The sequence below is a fragment of the Cydia amplana genome, chromosome 6 (assembly GCF_948474715.1).
Source record: "Cydia amplana chromosome 6, ilCydAmpl1.1, whole genome shotgun sequence".
NCBI classification, from domain to species: Eukaryota; Metazoa; Arthropoda; class Insecta; order Lepidoptera; family Tortricidae; genus Cydia; species Cydia amplana.
The window spans coordinates 15,216,949-15,234,114 of record NC_086074.1 but is presented as its reverse complement, the minus strand read 5'-3'; the positions used below and the strand labels follow the sequence as shown (position 1 = coordinate 15,234,114).

The 17,166-nt window shown below is 39.1% G+C and overlaps 1 protein-coding gene across 2 annotated transcripts in view; it reads left to right on the top strand.

Annotated features, from left to right (window-relative positions):
* LOC134648944 (U4/U6 small nuclear ribonucleoprotein Prp31) overlaps positions 1 to 14,002 on the top strand; it is a 28,972-nt gene extending 14,970 nt beyond the window's left edge. For both annotated transcript variants that reach the window (XM_063503596.1, XM_063503595.1), the window contains one exon: positions 13,787 to 14,002. In XM_063503596.1, the coding sequence (XP_063359666.1) occupies positions 13,787 to 13,897 (111 nt within the window). In that variant the 3' untranslated portion in view covers positions 13,898 to 14,002. The remainder of the gene's footprint in view (positions 1 to 13,786) is intronic.
* Positions 14,003 to 17,166: the final 3,164 nt, after the last annotated feature.

Sequence of the window (17,166 nt, the reverse complement as noted above, 5' to 3'; positions counted from 1 at the left end):
CCAAGTCAAAATCGAAATTGAAAATCACAAAACGTGTACTATGCGTCGTTGAGGAGTTCTGTTCTGATCATCATCAGCAGTTCCACTTCATCAAATGCCACAGTTTTTAATGTAAATGCTTGATTTTCTGATGAAAATATATAAAATTCTATACGGATGCCTTTAAGATTTGAGAAGTTCCCTCGATTCCTCATGGATACCATGTTCAGGACTTGAGATTGACATAAATGTGCCTAAAAACCTAACTTGCTTAACAAACATAACGAAAAGGACAAATCGCCAAATGCGAGCTATGCGTCGTTGAAGAGTTCCGTTATGATCATCATCAGCAGTTCCACTTCATCAAATGCGACAGTTTTTAATGAAAATGCTCGATTTTCTGATGAAAATACAAAAATCTCTATACGCATGCCTTTAAGATTGGAGGAGTTCCCTCGATTCCTCGTGGATCCCATCATCAGAACTCGAGCTTGACAAAATTGTGGCTTAAAAACTTAACTTGCTTAACAAACATAACGAAGAGGACAAATCGCCAAACGTGAACTATGCGTCGTTGAAGAGTTCTGTTCTGATCATCATCAGCAGTTCCACTTCATCAAATGTCACTTTTTTTTATGTATATGCTTGATTTGTTAATGAAAATACAAAAATCTCTATACGCATGCCTTTAAGATTTGAGGAGTTCCCTCGATTCCTCATGGATCCCATCATCAGCACTCGAGCTTGACAAAAATGTAGCTTAAAAACTTAACTTGCTTAACAAACATAACGAAGAGGACAAATCGTCAGACGTGTGCTATGCATCGTTGAAGAGTTCCGTTCTGATCATCATCAGCAGTTCCACTTCATCAAATGTCACTTTTTTGAATGTATATGCTTGATTTGTTGATAAAAATACAAAAATCACTATATGTGTGCCTTTAAGATTTGAGGAGTTCCCTCGATTCCTCATGGATCCCATCATCAGAACTGGGTTTTGACAAAAGCGGGGCCAATCTGTATGCATATACATACAATCAAAAAAATAATTTTCAAAATCGGTCCAGTAATGACGGAGATATGGAGTAACAAACATAAAAAAAAAAAAAAAATAAATAAAAAAAAACATACAACCGAATTGATAACCTCCTCCTTTTAGATTTGGAAGTCGGTTAAAAAAACATACAACCGAATTGATAACCTCCTCCTTTTAGATTTGGAAGTCGGTTAAAAAGGGCGCGCATGGCTAGCAGACGCCTCTATCGGTCAAATTCGGCAATACAAGCGTCATTCGTTCATTTCATTTTGTTTGACTGGTAATGTTGGCTAAACTTAATCAAAAAGTATTTTGCATTTTGAAATGAATATTAAAAATGCAAAATACATCTCGAAAAGTATTTCAAATAAAATACAAAATGTTTTTTACTAAAAGGCATTTAAATGCAAAATACAAAATAGGTATTTTGCATTTTGTATTTGCATTTTAAATAGAAGTATTTCAAATAAATCGCATCTCTGGTCTTATCTCATTATGATGCAGCCGACTTCCAACTTCCAACGCTGGTCTTCCTATGAAACCATCAGGTCGTTAGCCATTCTTATTGCAGCTCATGTTTATCTCTGGGGCTAATTCTAGAATCTTTCTACGGTTTTTTTTACGTAACAGGCCGTAAACGCAAGACGCAACTGAAAAAGCGGTCACACACCGCTGCCTTTACTTTTATGGAACCAATGCTGAGCCCGAGTCTTACATGCTGCATCTAGCGATAGCGATCTGTCGGTATCCTCGAGAAAAAAACCGTGCCGATGTACTGAGTTAACAATTTACATTGTCGTCGTGCCGTAATCGTTGCTGTTATCTCACGTATTCACTCATGCGACCTTACATAGACATTATATTAATACGCTACCATCTTCCCATTGCAATTTGCAATTTTTTCATTCTTATCTAAACGTAATTACGTTCAATCGCACAATAGACTTGAACTGTTTAAAAAACAACAATTCTGTAATTCGACTATTAAAATTAAGTGGAACTTGTCCAATTTGAAGGACCTGTTTAACAGAGGTTTTAACGTTTTAAAATTATGCGCGTGTTGTAATATGAAAAGGCGCGTGTGTCTTGGCCTAGCTTATAGGTATAAGAACGTCTACATACCCAGTACGAGCGAGCGAGAGTTCAGAGTGTGCACGCCGCGCCTGTGCACTACACGTTTTCGTTAACGCTTCATGTATAATGCAGAGTCTATAGAAGGAAATCTATTTGAGCAATGCATCAAGTATGCCATCGCATTCTTGGCGTTCGCGGCGCATCGCGCACCGGCATTGTACTTTATGGTGGAGTAAAGACATTAGCGCTATCTAAGATCGTGCCCTTAAGGAACCGGCTTGATCTATCGCTGCTCGGACGATTTAGCACTTAGGCTCGAGTTCCCAATCTGTAGGGGCATGGAGATAGCAAGAAGGGCAAAATATCTAGAGGCTTTAACATTACCTACCTTACTAAATAAAAAAGCTTGAGGCACAAATTCACGTCTCTCGCCGTTAACACATCCTTCAGAGCTTTGGCAACCTTAGGGCTCATTTAGACGGCGCGCGAACTGGTATACGATTTTAGTTACATTGCGGACCATGGAGGTTACATCAATTCAGCCGACCGATCAAATGACGCAATGTAATTAAACTCGCATGCGAGTTCTCGCACCGTTTAAATGAACCCTTACTCTGAACCAAGAACATAATAACTACATCTAGACACTCTAGAGAGTAGCTATAATAACAATACAACCTATTAGTACATTCTTTTGTACGATAGAGAAACAGTCAAGAAATTTTAATTCTATACAATTTCGTACATTGTCTTAGTGACTATTAAAATAGAAGCCGCTATGCTAGGGATCTCATAGTATTGTCCCTGTGACAAGGTGCGAATTGACACGGAAATTAAATTCCTTCACTGTGCCTCTACCGACTTTCCGTTGTGCCCTACATATTATGCAATACAAGAAAAATTTCTTCAGGTTTTACCACGAAAATAATTAATCATGGGAAACTCCATGCAAAAACTTTGAAAACCGCTGATTTAGACAGGGCTTGCTTAGGCTATTAGACTTAGCCTTGACTATAGTCCTTCAGCCAAACGTCGCCTAGTAAACCCCATTGAGCGCACGGTAAGTTATGACAGTCATTCGTCACTGGATTGCGACGCCGCTAGGACTATAAACAAGTGACGCATAAGTTATGGTCATAAATAAATCGTTGGAAAGTTAAATAGGAGTGACAGTCCTTTTTGATGGCGGTCCTTTGCCGCGGGCGTTACTAAGCAGTTGGTTACTCAACTAAATCATTACTCAGTTGAGTAAAGACACACTGATGGCCGCTGATCAGCTGTGTGTCATGTTTTTAAATTAGGCTTAAAGAGGATTTTCTTCAATGTTGGGTTTGGGCGTTTTCTAAAATAAATATTGAAAACCCGATTCTCCCAGATCCTGGTGTTTTTGGGTTTTTTCAACTCAGAATCACTAGCATATTCAATCCTGATGATAAAAAAAGTTGTCCCAAAATTTTGTATGAAAATTGTACATTCCACTACGTCACGTTACATACAAATGAAGAAATTTCTCATACTAAAAACGTGACGTAATGGAATGGACATTTTGGGACATCTTTTTTTAATGGTAGGATGGAGAGTGCTGTCGATTCTGAGTAGAATGAGCCCAAGAATGTCCAGATTTGAAAGAATCGGGTTTTCGATATTTATTTTAGAAAAAGCCCGTTTACGTTGACGAGATCGCTTTAAATTGGTGTTGCGTTACTTTATTGCGCTTATACTCGTAGCAAGTACCTTAAGCACCAATTTCAACAAAATTGTAAGTGATCAAAGAAATAAAGCTCTACCACTTATCAGGAGGTTGGTAAAATAGTTGTGCGGCGATTTACTAGTAGAATGTAGTTGACTTTTGAGTTAATGTATTTCATTTTTATTTACTTAATTAAATTAAATTTAATTTCATGCAGCAAGGTTTTAACTAGTCATCTTACCAACCGTCTCAGTTAAACTTTAGAGATTTAATAAAGCTGGAGAGATTTTGAAAATAAAGTCGCGTTCAGATGGTTTTATTGTAAGTTTCTTGTCTAATCAAAAATAATTAAGCGCGACTATAGTCTATTTGTGTTCACTAATTATTCAAATGTATTATTACCTATAGTCTGTCTATGAGAATACCAGTAACTCATGTTAATCCTTCCATTGTGCCGGCATTCCCACACGGTTGACGATTTCATGTCGTCGTCCGCTGCCCAGCTTATCTAAATAAATTATGATATTTTTGTTTTTACCGTGGTAATGGAATATTATAGTCAACAATCAATGGCATGTCGTATCAGTAAATAGTACATTGTTGAAAAGAAAGCCGAGGGATGGAAAGAAAGGCATTTTCTGACGAGGTACCTAGATGCCAGGGCGATGTGGTAAAAGTCCGAGTCGGAAAATGTCTGTTTCCATTTCTCAAACTATGTAAGGAAATATTTCAATAATAAACCAAATTTAATAGAGGTGAGTGATTTGATATTAATGCCATGTTTAATCAGGATTGCAAATTTGAGCATAACAAATAGACGAATCACTACTTACTCGTCTTTTCGTGTACCTATCCCTACTTGAGTTTTCTGTTTTTAAAAACATGATATCCATTTAGTGCGTTTAATTGATTTAAATATGTACACATTTTTTACTATATATTATAGTACGGCCGTGTACTGCTAGGTCTACTAGGAGGAATGTGTACTATTAGAAATGGCTGACCCGGGAAATATATCTAGTAATTCCATGAGCTCTTTATCCCTTAACCATACCAACATCAAAACATTTATAGAAACTAAATTGACTATGTAATTACTTTCCCTTCGACGCGGGGTAATGTTTCATAGTCTGTCAACAACATTAACAAGTACACCAAATCTAATTTAACTGCCCGCCGTCTGCCCGTTAACTTACAAGGCATAGTCTACCACAGTAGACTCCGCTCATAGAGCGTTCACGCTGAACGCATAATTTCCGGTACGGATATGATGGCCGACATTTCGATTTGATTGTATGACTGTTATGTAAAATTCGCAAGAATATTCTTGTGACTCTTAACGACGTGACATCGTGATAATATCATTGTCAGTTTAATTGCGCGGTGTTAAAAAAGACGTTTGCTCTATAACGTTGATAACAATTTATATTATAGCCAAAAGTATCCACACTTAGACGCTATTTTACCTATACGTAGGCAAAGCCACTCCAACAGCCACCTAATTCAGTTGGAGGTTGGAGGCGACTCCATTTTACCTATAGTACAAATAATGTTTAACCCAATAACATTTTTATTTTCTTATTTTTATACATTAGTACCGATCGCAAACTCAGCAAAGTACATATCGTAAAATGAGTACGACACCAATGCCCTGAGACCGTGAGTTATGTACTCCATCTGTTACGTAAGTAATCTGTGTCACAAGTATAATTGCGCCTGAATACATTTCAGCCGGCCCTCAATTAACAGTATAGCAAACAGTCGTGAATTGAAAGTACTAGGGGAAAGTAGAGACACTAGAAACTCTGCCCATGGCCCTAACACAGTACAGGGACAGTGACAGCAACCTATCCCTGGTTAAGGAATTATCGTGATGTCACGTTCGATGTTCAACTCTCGAGCGTTCGTTGTGTCTTGTAGTACTAATTGCACTCAAATCCAGGCTAGTGTCTTTTCAGTTTGAATCTTATTAATAGTTTTATTTGAAAATATAAAAATCAGCATATTCCACACACATCACTTATAAACTAATTACATTTAATTTAAAAAAAAACCGGCCAAGTGCGAGTCGGACTCGCGCACGGAGGGTTCCGCACCATCAACAAAAAATAGAGCAAAAAAATCGTGTTTGTTGTATGGGAGCCCCCCTTAAATATTTATTTTATTTTTAGTATTTGTTGTTATAGCGGCACCAGAGATACATCATTTGTGAAAATTTCAACTGTCGGACGGACGGAAGGACGGACGGACAGCGAAGTCTTAGTAAGGGTCCCGTTTTTTACCCTTTGGGTACGGAACCCTAAAAACGAACTTGTAACCATCAAAAAAAGTCCCCCAGATCTGTTCCCTGCCGAAGGGTGCCCATAATGCTGGCTTCATTCCCCCGCTTAATGGCAATGCCGATTCTCTGGCCAAGGAATGAACCAGCCCTACCCTAGGTCTCTAGTGGCGTCGAGGAGTATCTGCTTTATCTTAATGCAACTATGAGCATCCCGACACCAAGGTCCCTAAGTCTCAATCGCAAACGTGACGCTCGTGCGAAGGCAAAATACTCTGAATAAGTCTACTTCGTTCCTTGTAGTTAGTGTTTATTTATTTTTACCCTAACATTTATTACAGGCGCATTATGTGTACTTTGCATGTGGGCGGGGAAAATTACCCATTGGTATTTCAGACGATCTGGTTAGGACTTTCACCGTTTAGGTGCATGGTATTTATGCCATCGGCGTTGCCCTCACGTTAGTGCATAGCTTGCATTGCAATTTACATAGTGTACGGACAACTTTATCAGAAATGGTGGTGTAGGTATTTTATTAAAATGTCGTAGTTACATTATAAGCTTCCCGTATAAGCTGAGTGATTTGATTAACCCCTGGAGCGCCCCAGAATTACCGTAGTATGGAACTCCTATACTAGTTACTAGCACACGTGTCTTGTTAGGGCGCTCCACGGGTTAAGTATACAGGCAAATGATTAGCAGTTACTAACTTGTTTAAAGTATATATTAGCTACTTAAAGAACTAGGCTTAGGCTATAGGGTAAACTGGGAAGACTTGATCCTAGGAGAGATTAGATCACCGAAATTATAAAATCATAATCTTAAAAGGGGCCCACTGATTAACAGTCCGCCGGACGGTTTCGGCCTGTCAGTTAGAACAAAACTTTAACAGTTCCGAACAACTGACATGCCGATACCGTCCGGCGGACAGTTAATCAGTGGGCCCCTTAAAAGTCGGATATTAGAACTCTTTGTGGAAGGTAAGTAGGTACTCGTATATGAATACATTCCAACCATTAGATTATGATCATATAAGTTAGAATTACTACTTCACTAAAACGCATATCCTTTTATCCTTACGTGGACTAGCCTTATATGTAATTTTATTAATATGATAACATATTACGAAATATATTTATACGATCCTCATTAGGAACTCGCAAGGCAAGAATTTAAGATAAGCACGAGAAATAAACTTATCTCACTGAAAATTATTTACGGAAACAAAGGCTTTGGTAAGAAAATACATATTAGAAACTTTCGAAGAGCGACTGAGAATTGTCCCTGGCAATATTAAGGGTAGCAAAATTAACAAGTTCAATGTCCCCATACAAAATGATGTAACAAATTAAAATCACACGGCCAAGCGTGCTTCCACTTTGAAGGAAAAAAAACATCATGACCCCATATTGGGACAGGGAACGTGTTAAAAAGATTAATTTGCTACATCTAGTCCAATAGTTTCAATGCGTACGCCTTATTCCTGTCCGTCATCCCACGATTATCATACTAATACGTCTAGCATTTGACACAAGCATCATCTATCAACTAGGTATTCAACATTTGTATGTTAAAGCACTTGTCTCGCCGGGACAGAATGAGCCACGAGCTTACGGTTAACCATAAGCACTATGGCTAATGAGCTCTCCCGTGTAATGGTATAATGTTTTGTTCTTTCAACTAACAGTCCTCTACTTTATTACGGAACTTACTTACAGCGGTTTGATAAAGTTCCGTTAAATGCAGGATAGATCAAGGCAGTTCAGTTTGAAGCTTGTAAATAAACATACAAATAAAATTAAAAAAGATTTTAAACCCCGTCTATTTTACGCATACATTGCTATACTTAACTCCATCATAGAACGTTTGGCTTACAAAGAGCGCCATAAAAATATGTTTAGCGTGCTGCAAAAGTGCATGACTACTTTATGAATGAATGCCATGCATAATGTGTCCATGCAATTTAGCAGATCTACACTTCTTTAGTCGAGTACCTACACTGAAATCTCACCAATATTTAGATAAAAGTATGCCAGCTTTTGCCTGTTTCTCCATGGATATTTTCTATTATATGATATCATACATTTCCGCTCCCAGGGTGTAGATACGTGAGAGATCATAACCGGTCCGAGCACTTATGTCATTCCTTCATATTCCACGTCAAGATAATTATCCTTTTCCCGCATTTAACACGACCACATCCCAACAATCCGACGTAAAACCCACGCTTATAACATATACCAATTCCGCCTTAATCGACCACAACCACACCTGTGGTGCAAACGACCAGTCTATTCACAAATCATTGTATCTGGACTCTATGAACGCGTTACTTATAATACACGTATTCACGTATGTACTTAGAACTTTGATAATTATCTCGTTTGGATTCTTGTCTTTTTCGTCCGGATTCGAGTATCAACACCGTTCTAAATTTTTTTTTAAATTGTAAATGGGCTTACTCATGGCCACAGACTAGCCGAGGCGAAGACGTGGCCTACGATGGAGCGAGCCTGCCCAGAAGGTGCCTGTTCACCCTTGATTTGAAGGTTGCCGGGTTATATGTGCTCGGAAATATAGACGCCGGCAAGGAATTCCATTCCTTGGCAGTGCGCATTTTCTGGATCAACATTAGCAACTTATTTCTTTTACTGTCGTCATTCAGGTGGTGGTCTTCCTGCTTCTCAGTTGTTCTGGCGGTGTGTTTCCCAACCTAACCACAGAATAACTAATAGTACTACCGTACAGAAAATTCACTCCTTCACAAAAGTCAGATTTAGGTATAAAATTACACCTATATCGCCGCCTGCAAGCAAATTTGAAACTTATAACCGCGCACGAACCGTGAATCTCCTTTGCGCGCCGCAGTTTTATGACCGAGCTGTGAGTGTCGGCACGGGGTTATCACTTGACAAGTTTTTATACCTAAAGTCTATTTTTTTATTCGGTAGACTAAAATGACATTTCATAGTATGGACATCATGTGTCATTTCATACTATGAAATGTCATTTTAGTCTACTGAATAAAAAAATAGACTATTACCCACTGATTTATTATTTTTAAGATAAATATGTAGGAATTACAAACGTTGATTATGTAAACATACATTTTTTATCCGGAGATAGTAGGTCTGATTCTCACGGAAGTAAGTTTCGAAGCCATTGTATTTTCAATTTTGCGCGAGCGCCACGTGACACGACACGACTCGTGCACGCCGAGCGGCAGCCCACAGCCATACGCCTGTCCGATGGGCGCGCCGGCCAAATGTACCTAAACTGCGGAGTGACACCCCCCTGACCTAACCCAAGAATCATCAACGGGATCGATTGTTCATTGTCATCTCAAGATGTCATATTCTTCAAAGACAAGAGGCAAGGCAAGAGACAAGGCATGCACAATTTAGGGAAATCACTCTCTCTCTCTCTTGGTTAATTTTGGAATTCATGTTCTAGCTAGGGTAATACCGTTGATAAACCTAATGAACAGTGAACACTTATTGGACAATTTTTTATTTATGACATGGCATTTTGCGCGGTCCGTGATTTGCGGCCTCTGGACCTATAGCGATGTATTTTTATACACATGCGCAAACCAATTTCAGAGAAGTAGATGTTTAGCACGATCTGTACTTTGTGAATGCTGTACCTAGCTGCAAACTGGGGGCTATTACTGCCCTCCGCCCAGCAACCGTTAACCGATGGCAATCAGCGAGATTGTGGCCGCCAGCGCCCGCTGATGTTCAGTGTGCGTCATATATACCTTCTGTACCTCAGTGTACAGTCGCCATCAGATATATCGGAGCGGCCAAGGTGCTCAAAAATATCTGAACACGCACTCTAACGCCTTGACAATAGAGGCGTGTTCAGATATTTGTGAGCACCTTGGTCGTTCCGATATATAATCTGATGGTGACTGTACCTACGTTTTATATAAAAATAATGCAAGATTACATATCTTAATCAGTTAATCATGGTAATCACCGAGTCCATCGGTCATATAGATTTTGTATGAGATAGGTTGACCGCGGTTAGGTCCGGTTACCTCAGCCTTCCTTGCACCTCCAAAATATATCAGGCGTCAGAATGCTGTATGGGTTAAAAAGTAAATCCCGATTAATAATGTATAATGGCATGCTTTTCTGTACTTCTATGTTACATACACTTACTTACGGTACCTTTTATAAAAACCTATTCGCCTGAGCTATCCTGAAAAAAAGTTGAGAAATAGTTACCGGTTAATAAGTCATATAACAGTGCGAAACGAATCTATAACGAAACGTAATATATATTATTATATAGTTGAATAGTTAGCTAAAATTAATAGTTTAATATTAACAGAAAGATGCTCCATTCATTTGGACATTACAAAAATAAACAAACTTAATTGTCTAGTTTTCAGCTCGATCGTTTTATATGGTCCGTTGCTAATGAGAGCAAATCGTCTTAATCATCTCAAGCGCTCATATAAAGTAACACATTTCGCGCTGACGCCACGCTTTCTTCGTCGATTTCACACTATTTTTGCAAAATGTCCAGCTGTTAAAAAAGGTTAACATTTTTAACCGACTTCCAAATCTAAAAGGAGGAGGTTATCAATTCGGTTGTATGTTTTTTTTTATTTTTTTTATTTTTTTTTATGTTTGTTACTCCATATCTCCGTCATTACTGGACCGATTTTGAAAATTATTTTTTTGATTGTATGTATATGCATACAGATTGGTCCCGTTTTTATCAAAACCCAGTTCTGATGATGGAATCCATGAGGAATCGAGGGAACTCCTCAAATCTTAAAGGCACACATATAGTGATTTTTGTATTTTTATCAACAAATCAAGCATATACATTCAAAAAAGTGACATTTGATGAAGTGGAACTGCTGATGATGATCAGAACAGAACTCTTCAACGACACATAGTTCACGTTTGGCGATTTGTCCTCTTCGTTATGTTTGTTAAGCAAGTTAAGTTTTTAAGCCACAATTTTGTCAAGCTCGAGTTCTGATGATGGGATCCACGAGGAATCGAGGGAACTCCTCCAATCTTAAAGGCATGCGTATAGAGATTTTTGTATTTTCATCAGAAAATCGAGCATTTTCATTAAAAACTGTCGCATTTGATGAAGTGGAACTGCTGATGATGATCATAACGGAACTCTTCAACGACGCATAGCTCGCATTTGGCGATTTGTCCTTTTCGTTATGTTTGTTAACCAAGTTAGGTTTTTAGGCATATTTATGTCAATCTCAAGTCCTGAACATGGTATCCATGAGGAATCGAGGGAACTTCTCAAATCTTAAAGGCATCCGTATAGAATTTTATATATTTTCATCAGAAAATCAAGCATTTACATTAAAAACTGTGGCATTTGATGAAGTGGAACTGCTGATGATGATCAGAACAGAACTCCTCAACGACGCATAGTACACGTTTTGTGATTTTCAATTTCGATTTTGACTTGGATTGGGCCCCGGACTCCGGACTCGGACCCGTACTCGGACTCGGACCCAGACCCGGACCTTGACCCGGAAAACCACTATGATACCTAAACTAAATCAACCACTATGATTACCATAAAATGTATACATATTACCAAATAAAGTATAAGCACCGTTAAGTGGGTTAGGCTAGTAGTTAGAGAAGTCGGTTTTTTTCTATTAAAGATTATATAATAATCAGTATTAAGAATGGGAGAGAACCGGACTGCCAAGAGGGCGTACCTGGGAAGACCGACTGGTGGCCGCCCGGTAGGTCTGCCCAGATACCGCTGGAGAGACAGTGTGGAAGCGGATCTGCGTCAGCTTCAAGCCGATAATTGGCAGGAAACGGCGCAGGATCAGGAAAAGTGGTGTGCTCTCGTTTCGGAGGCCAAGATCCTCTTTGGGTCGCTGAGCCGTAATAGTTAGTTAGTTTTATAATACACTGGGGTAATAACTAAAGACCTGTAATTCTCCCTCAAGCTCTCAATAGTGACACGTTTATTGTTGTAGGCGTTGCCCCGCCGGTGTTCTCTGGCTAGTCATATCGTATAGAGACGCGCGCGACAACACCAGGGGCTCTAGCCAACATGACAATCGTTGATGGAAAACGCCAATCGAAACTTGAATAATGTATGGAAATATCGATGTACGATTGTCGTCTTGCCTAGGTACCTGTAAGCGGTAGTAATGGGTCTGGATAAAACAAAGAAGACTAAGTGACAAATAAAAAGGTTAGCACTTTTAGCCATCTTACGGCATCTAGGTTAGATCGCGTGTCATGATAATTACTCAGTACAATATAATTAGCAAAAAACTGTCGTGCTGAGCGCGAATGAAGCGAGAAATTCACTAACCATTGTATTGAACCGGCTTACTTTACTTAATTCGATGTGATGATGGTAAATGCTCTGCCGTGTGGTCTGCCTTACAATCAGGCCGTGTGTTCTCAATGGAGCGCGAGCACGCGCATTGTCGTTTGCTCTTGTTCTAAGGTCTAAAGGGATCTTAATCTGTTTGGTTTATATATATTTTAAATATGTATAATTATGGTCAAAGAAATTTGAATGAGCAATAGGCGTTCATGGCAAATCACCGTAAACACTCATCTAAATCTACAAATTTTAATAACAAAGGAAAGCGGAAAAATTCACTGCTCCAGGCAAGAGTCGAACTTGCGACATTTCGAAAAACCGGTGCGATCGGTCTTAACCAGCTGGGCTACCGAAGATTTCCAGAAGCGTATGAATTTGTGTTCCAAGAGGTCATAAGTTCGTGTCTTGCCCGAAGTGGTGATTTTTTCCATTTTTATTTTACATTTGTAGTATAGCTTGCAGACGTACGACTCGTACGAGTATCTGCTTGATAAAAAATAGTTTGGCTTTTTTGACACCAGGCGCGCGGCATGTGAGAGCGATAACACCAAACAGGCTCCTACACTTGAAACAGGCGTTCCCATCAAGGCAATAAATTATATTTCCCATTTGGCGTGGCTCGCAGTATGCATGGGAGATGATGGTTTCTAATATGACCTGAAAACTTGAACGACTTGCGCCTGCATGACCCTAAAGGTTAACGCGCTTTGCGGAGGCATTTTCCTTAACCCAGAAACCTGGATGTATTTAGTCGTCAAATACTTATATTATTTCCTTATGCAGGTCCGGTTCGGAATAACATTACGAGTATTTAGGTGTTTGGCGCAAATACGAGAAGTTTTTCATATACTCGTACTACGTTTTTAAATATTGAAAACAATTTTGCCAATCATCACCGTTTAGACGACAACGGTTTCACTCACTTGAATTTTTAGTCGCTGTTTTTAGTGCACGAGTTGCAGTCGCCGCAAGCACTCGAGCCTGAAGAAGGACCCCCGAAGGGCCCGAAACATGTCGACAAGATAGCGACTAAAAATTCAAGTGAGTGAAACCGTTGTCGTCTAAACAGTTTAAAATATGTCTCACGAAAGTTTAATATCGATCAATCATCACCGTGTCTACACAATTTTGCCAATCATCATACTATGAACGATAGCTGATACTATACGGTGACCTTTGTGCTTCCAATTCCAGCGTAATTGGGTACATGCGTATGCGTATTGCCCGCTCGTATAAACATATTAAAATTCGCTGTTGGTACTCAACAACAATTTAAGACCTTGTTTTGGGCTTCTATAAATATCTCCTTTCCCCATAGTTCCGTTATTTCAACTTTGTTCAATAAATGATCGCTCAATGTATATTGTTGTCTTTGTTCTAGGGTTTGGAAATCGTGAATCCTCAAGCAGCAGAGACGCGTGTGAACGAAGCGAACGCCAAATACTTCTCGAACACATCGGGATTCTTATCGGTAGGAAAGAGGACAACGTGAGTTATGTCAATTTGATCTCAATGTGCTTTGCTATTAGGGTGAAAATGGAATACGCTCCTGGTCGATGTACAAACTTGTCATGAATAAAAGTATTTGGTAAGTTTATTTTAATTTTCTTTTTGAAATTTCCCCTAATGTATACCTAAATTAAATATTAAGAACCCATGGCTAAAAGAGTTGAGTATTCTTCCGTCTAGTCTCGTGCCAGATACCTAAACCTGGGCACTGAATACCTGAAATTAACATATAACTTAATTACGTATAGCTCAAATATTTAAGAATCCATTTTCAAATATGAAGATTAAAATTGTCTGTATGTTACAGTGAGGCTCCATTATTTAGTCCGTTGCGTTGCATTGTGTCGCGTATATATATATTTTTACGATATGTCACATTTATGCGTTGCGACGACACGACGCAACGCAACGCACTAATAGATCCTCACTCTTACAGAAGTTGCCGTTCCATATTTGTATTCAGACTTGAATTCTATCATCATTCATCCAATTCTGGGCTATAACCGCGAAAATCGAAGTTCGTCAATAGCGGGAATTTTTTTCTGTCACTAATTACGTCTTAATAAGAGTAAAAGAGAAAGATCCCCGCAAGTGCCGCTTACGAAGGGCACTTCTTTTTTGTTACCTTTACCTATGCCCCTGTTTAACGATGGGGTTAAAAATAGAAGATTTCATAAACACGTAACTGAAATGTATCAGGGTCAGCAGGAAAACTTGGCATACTTCATGTAAGCAGTTGATGGATACAAAGTAACACAAACCTACGGTTCCATTCGGCGGCGAACGATTTCATTCATATCCAATTCAATTTTGATTATAAATCCCAGCCGGGCTGACACATGATTGGCGCGATAGTATCTCGCGGCGAGATAGACTACCCGTCCCTCTTTTATTAACATAGTTAGAAAAAGACGGGTAGTCTATCTCGCCGCGAGATACTGTCGCGCCAATCATGTGCTAGGCCTTCAGACGGGGAGACCTCATATTAATCTTCGCATGACATTCTGAAATAACATGAAATTTGTCATGAACATAAAGTACCTTAGTTTTCGTTGCCAAAATGAGAGCGTAACTTGGATTGTTTGGGAGCGCCAAAAAGTGAAATGAGTGATTTGATGTGAGCGGGAATGACATACAGTCAACAGCATTCGTTGCTAAGCGGCTGAGGTGTTCAAAATGAACTTAACACAAATTAAGAGAACACTACTGTTAAGAAAATAAGAGCGTGCGCAGTTAATTTTGAACATCTTACCAGCTTAGTGAGCTTAGCTACTTTTTCTGCTGACTTTACAATAGCTATCAATACAATCCTTTTTAAAATTTAGCCGTACGAGAACTGAGTTCTAGAGCTTTATACGCAATCTATCTAGTAAAAATAAATATAATCTAACAATATCCACACCACGTGGCGCATAGTACACAATCGCGCCTTTTCTTATTTATTACTAGCGACCCGCCCCGGCTTCGCACGGGTTAACATACATTAATACACATAAACCTTCCTCTATCTATTAAAAAAAAACGCATCAAAATCCGTTGCGTAGTTTTAAAGATCTAAGCATACAGACAGACAGACAGGGAAGCGACTTTGTTTTATACTATGTAGTGATAGTGAAGAGTGAATAGGCTATTACTGAACCGGTGAGCTCCATCTTAGGCTCTGTTTTCACTTTCCATCAGGTGTGATTAGAGCCAATCGCCGATCAGTTAATTATAGAATAAAAATTGTACTGTACTTATGTACTTACTTAGTACTGTTTAAAAATATAGGTGTACCTATTATAAATAAATGATATAAGAAGAAAAAAAAGATAAGAAAAGAAAAAACGTCAACGTTGTTGTTCACCCCTCGTGCTAATATTGAGACCCGATCAAGCGAAATGAGATTCCAAAATGAAACCCCGAGCGTAGCAAGTAATTTTAAATAATATGTTGTGTCCATGTTGTGTCCTAGATAACTAAAGCCTAGATTTGGCAAAGCAGCAACTGTGTGTCGCAATGAGCATATAAATAAACTTAGAGATACATTTATCAAGTTGTGTGAGACATATGCCCATTTATGCTGGTTAAGGTAATAAACGTACCGTGAGAATGGTTACCGTTACACTCTAATATGAAACCTAGGTCCAACGTAGTCCCGTCAACGGGGAGTTTTGTAACAGCAATATTCTTCCCATTCGCACTTTTTTTTTTTGTAAATACATCCACTATCTTTACAGGTAACCCTTATACAACAGTGTATTAAATTAAAATAATTTATGATGATTAAATTGATGGATTACCTACGTAAAATAACATAATATAGTAAGGCTTTGCTCAGAATATAAAAAAGTCCTTAATTCAATGCTAATAAGAGTACGCCGGACTAAATGCGCTGTGTTTAAAATTACAAGATGGAAAAGTATAAAAACAGTTGTAAACCTTTAGGATAAATTATGCTCAGTTGGTACAAAATTAGCCAGCCGAGTTTGATGCACGTTCCGCATTGTTTCATAGCCTATCCATTTTCTTGTAGTTCTAGCAAAAAGGCACGGTGGGAGAAAGGTGTCTTCTTTGATCAGGGTTATACCACGGTCGCCAGTCTATTTGCTATAAAATGTACTCTGGTGTTCTTATCATCTCGAAACGCCTTTGTTGTGGTCGGTAAATTGAATAGCCGCGTTAACATCGTTAAAGCTGATCTCGGCTGTAATTCCAATCGAACGGATTCAAACGAACGAGACCGAACCAGTATTTAAGCTTCTGACGGTCTTGCTTGCAGTCTGGGTAGAGCAGGAAGCAGCCATGTGCTAGAGAGAGAGCCATATGTACCTAATATGTGGACATTACCATGACCAGTCGGCCATGTACAGAGCGTTATTTTTTTTGTACTAGGCAGTTGTCCCACCGCAAGCGATGAGCTATAAGCGAACGATAAACTAGAAACGAGTGGGCGAGCGGCGAGAAGCGAGTGTTAGCTTCAATAGTTTTGTCGCTCGGCTATAGGCGAGTGTTCGTGTGCGACGGGCTATTACTCGCTTCACTCGCTCGGACAGTGCAGCCGAACACGCAGACGTCGCAGATTGGTCTCGCAGCTTGAGTTCAACTACCAAGCGAGCATCGCCGAGCGAGTACCTACCGCTAGCTAGTTTTATCTCATCGCTCTTATCTCGGCGACAAACTATACTTCGTTTTTTTTAGGATTAGAAATTTGGTAAACAATCTTGATGTGTCTTTTAATTGAAAAACACTTTTTAAAAATCAATAACTATT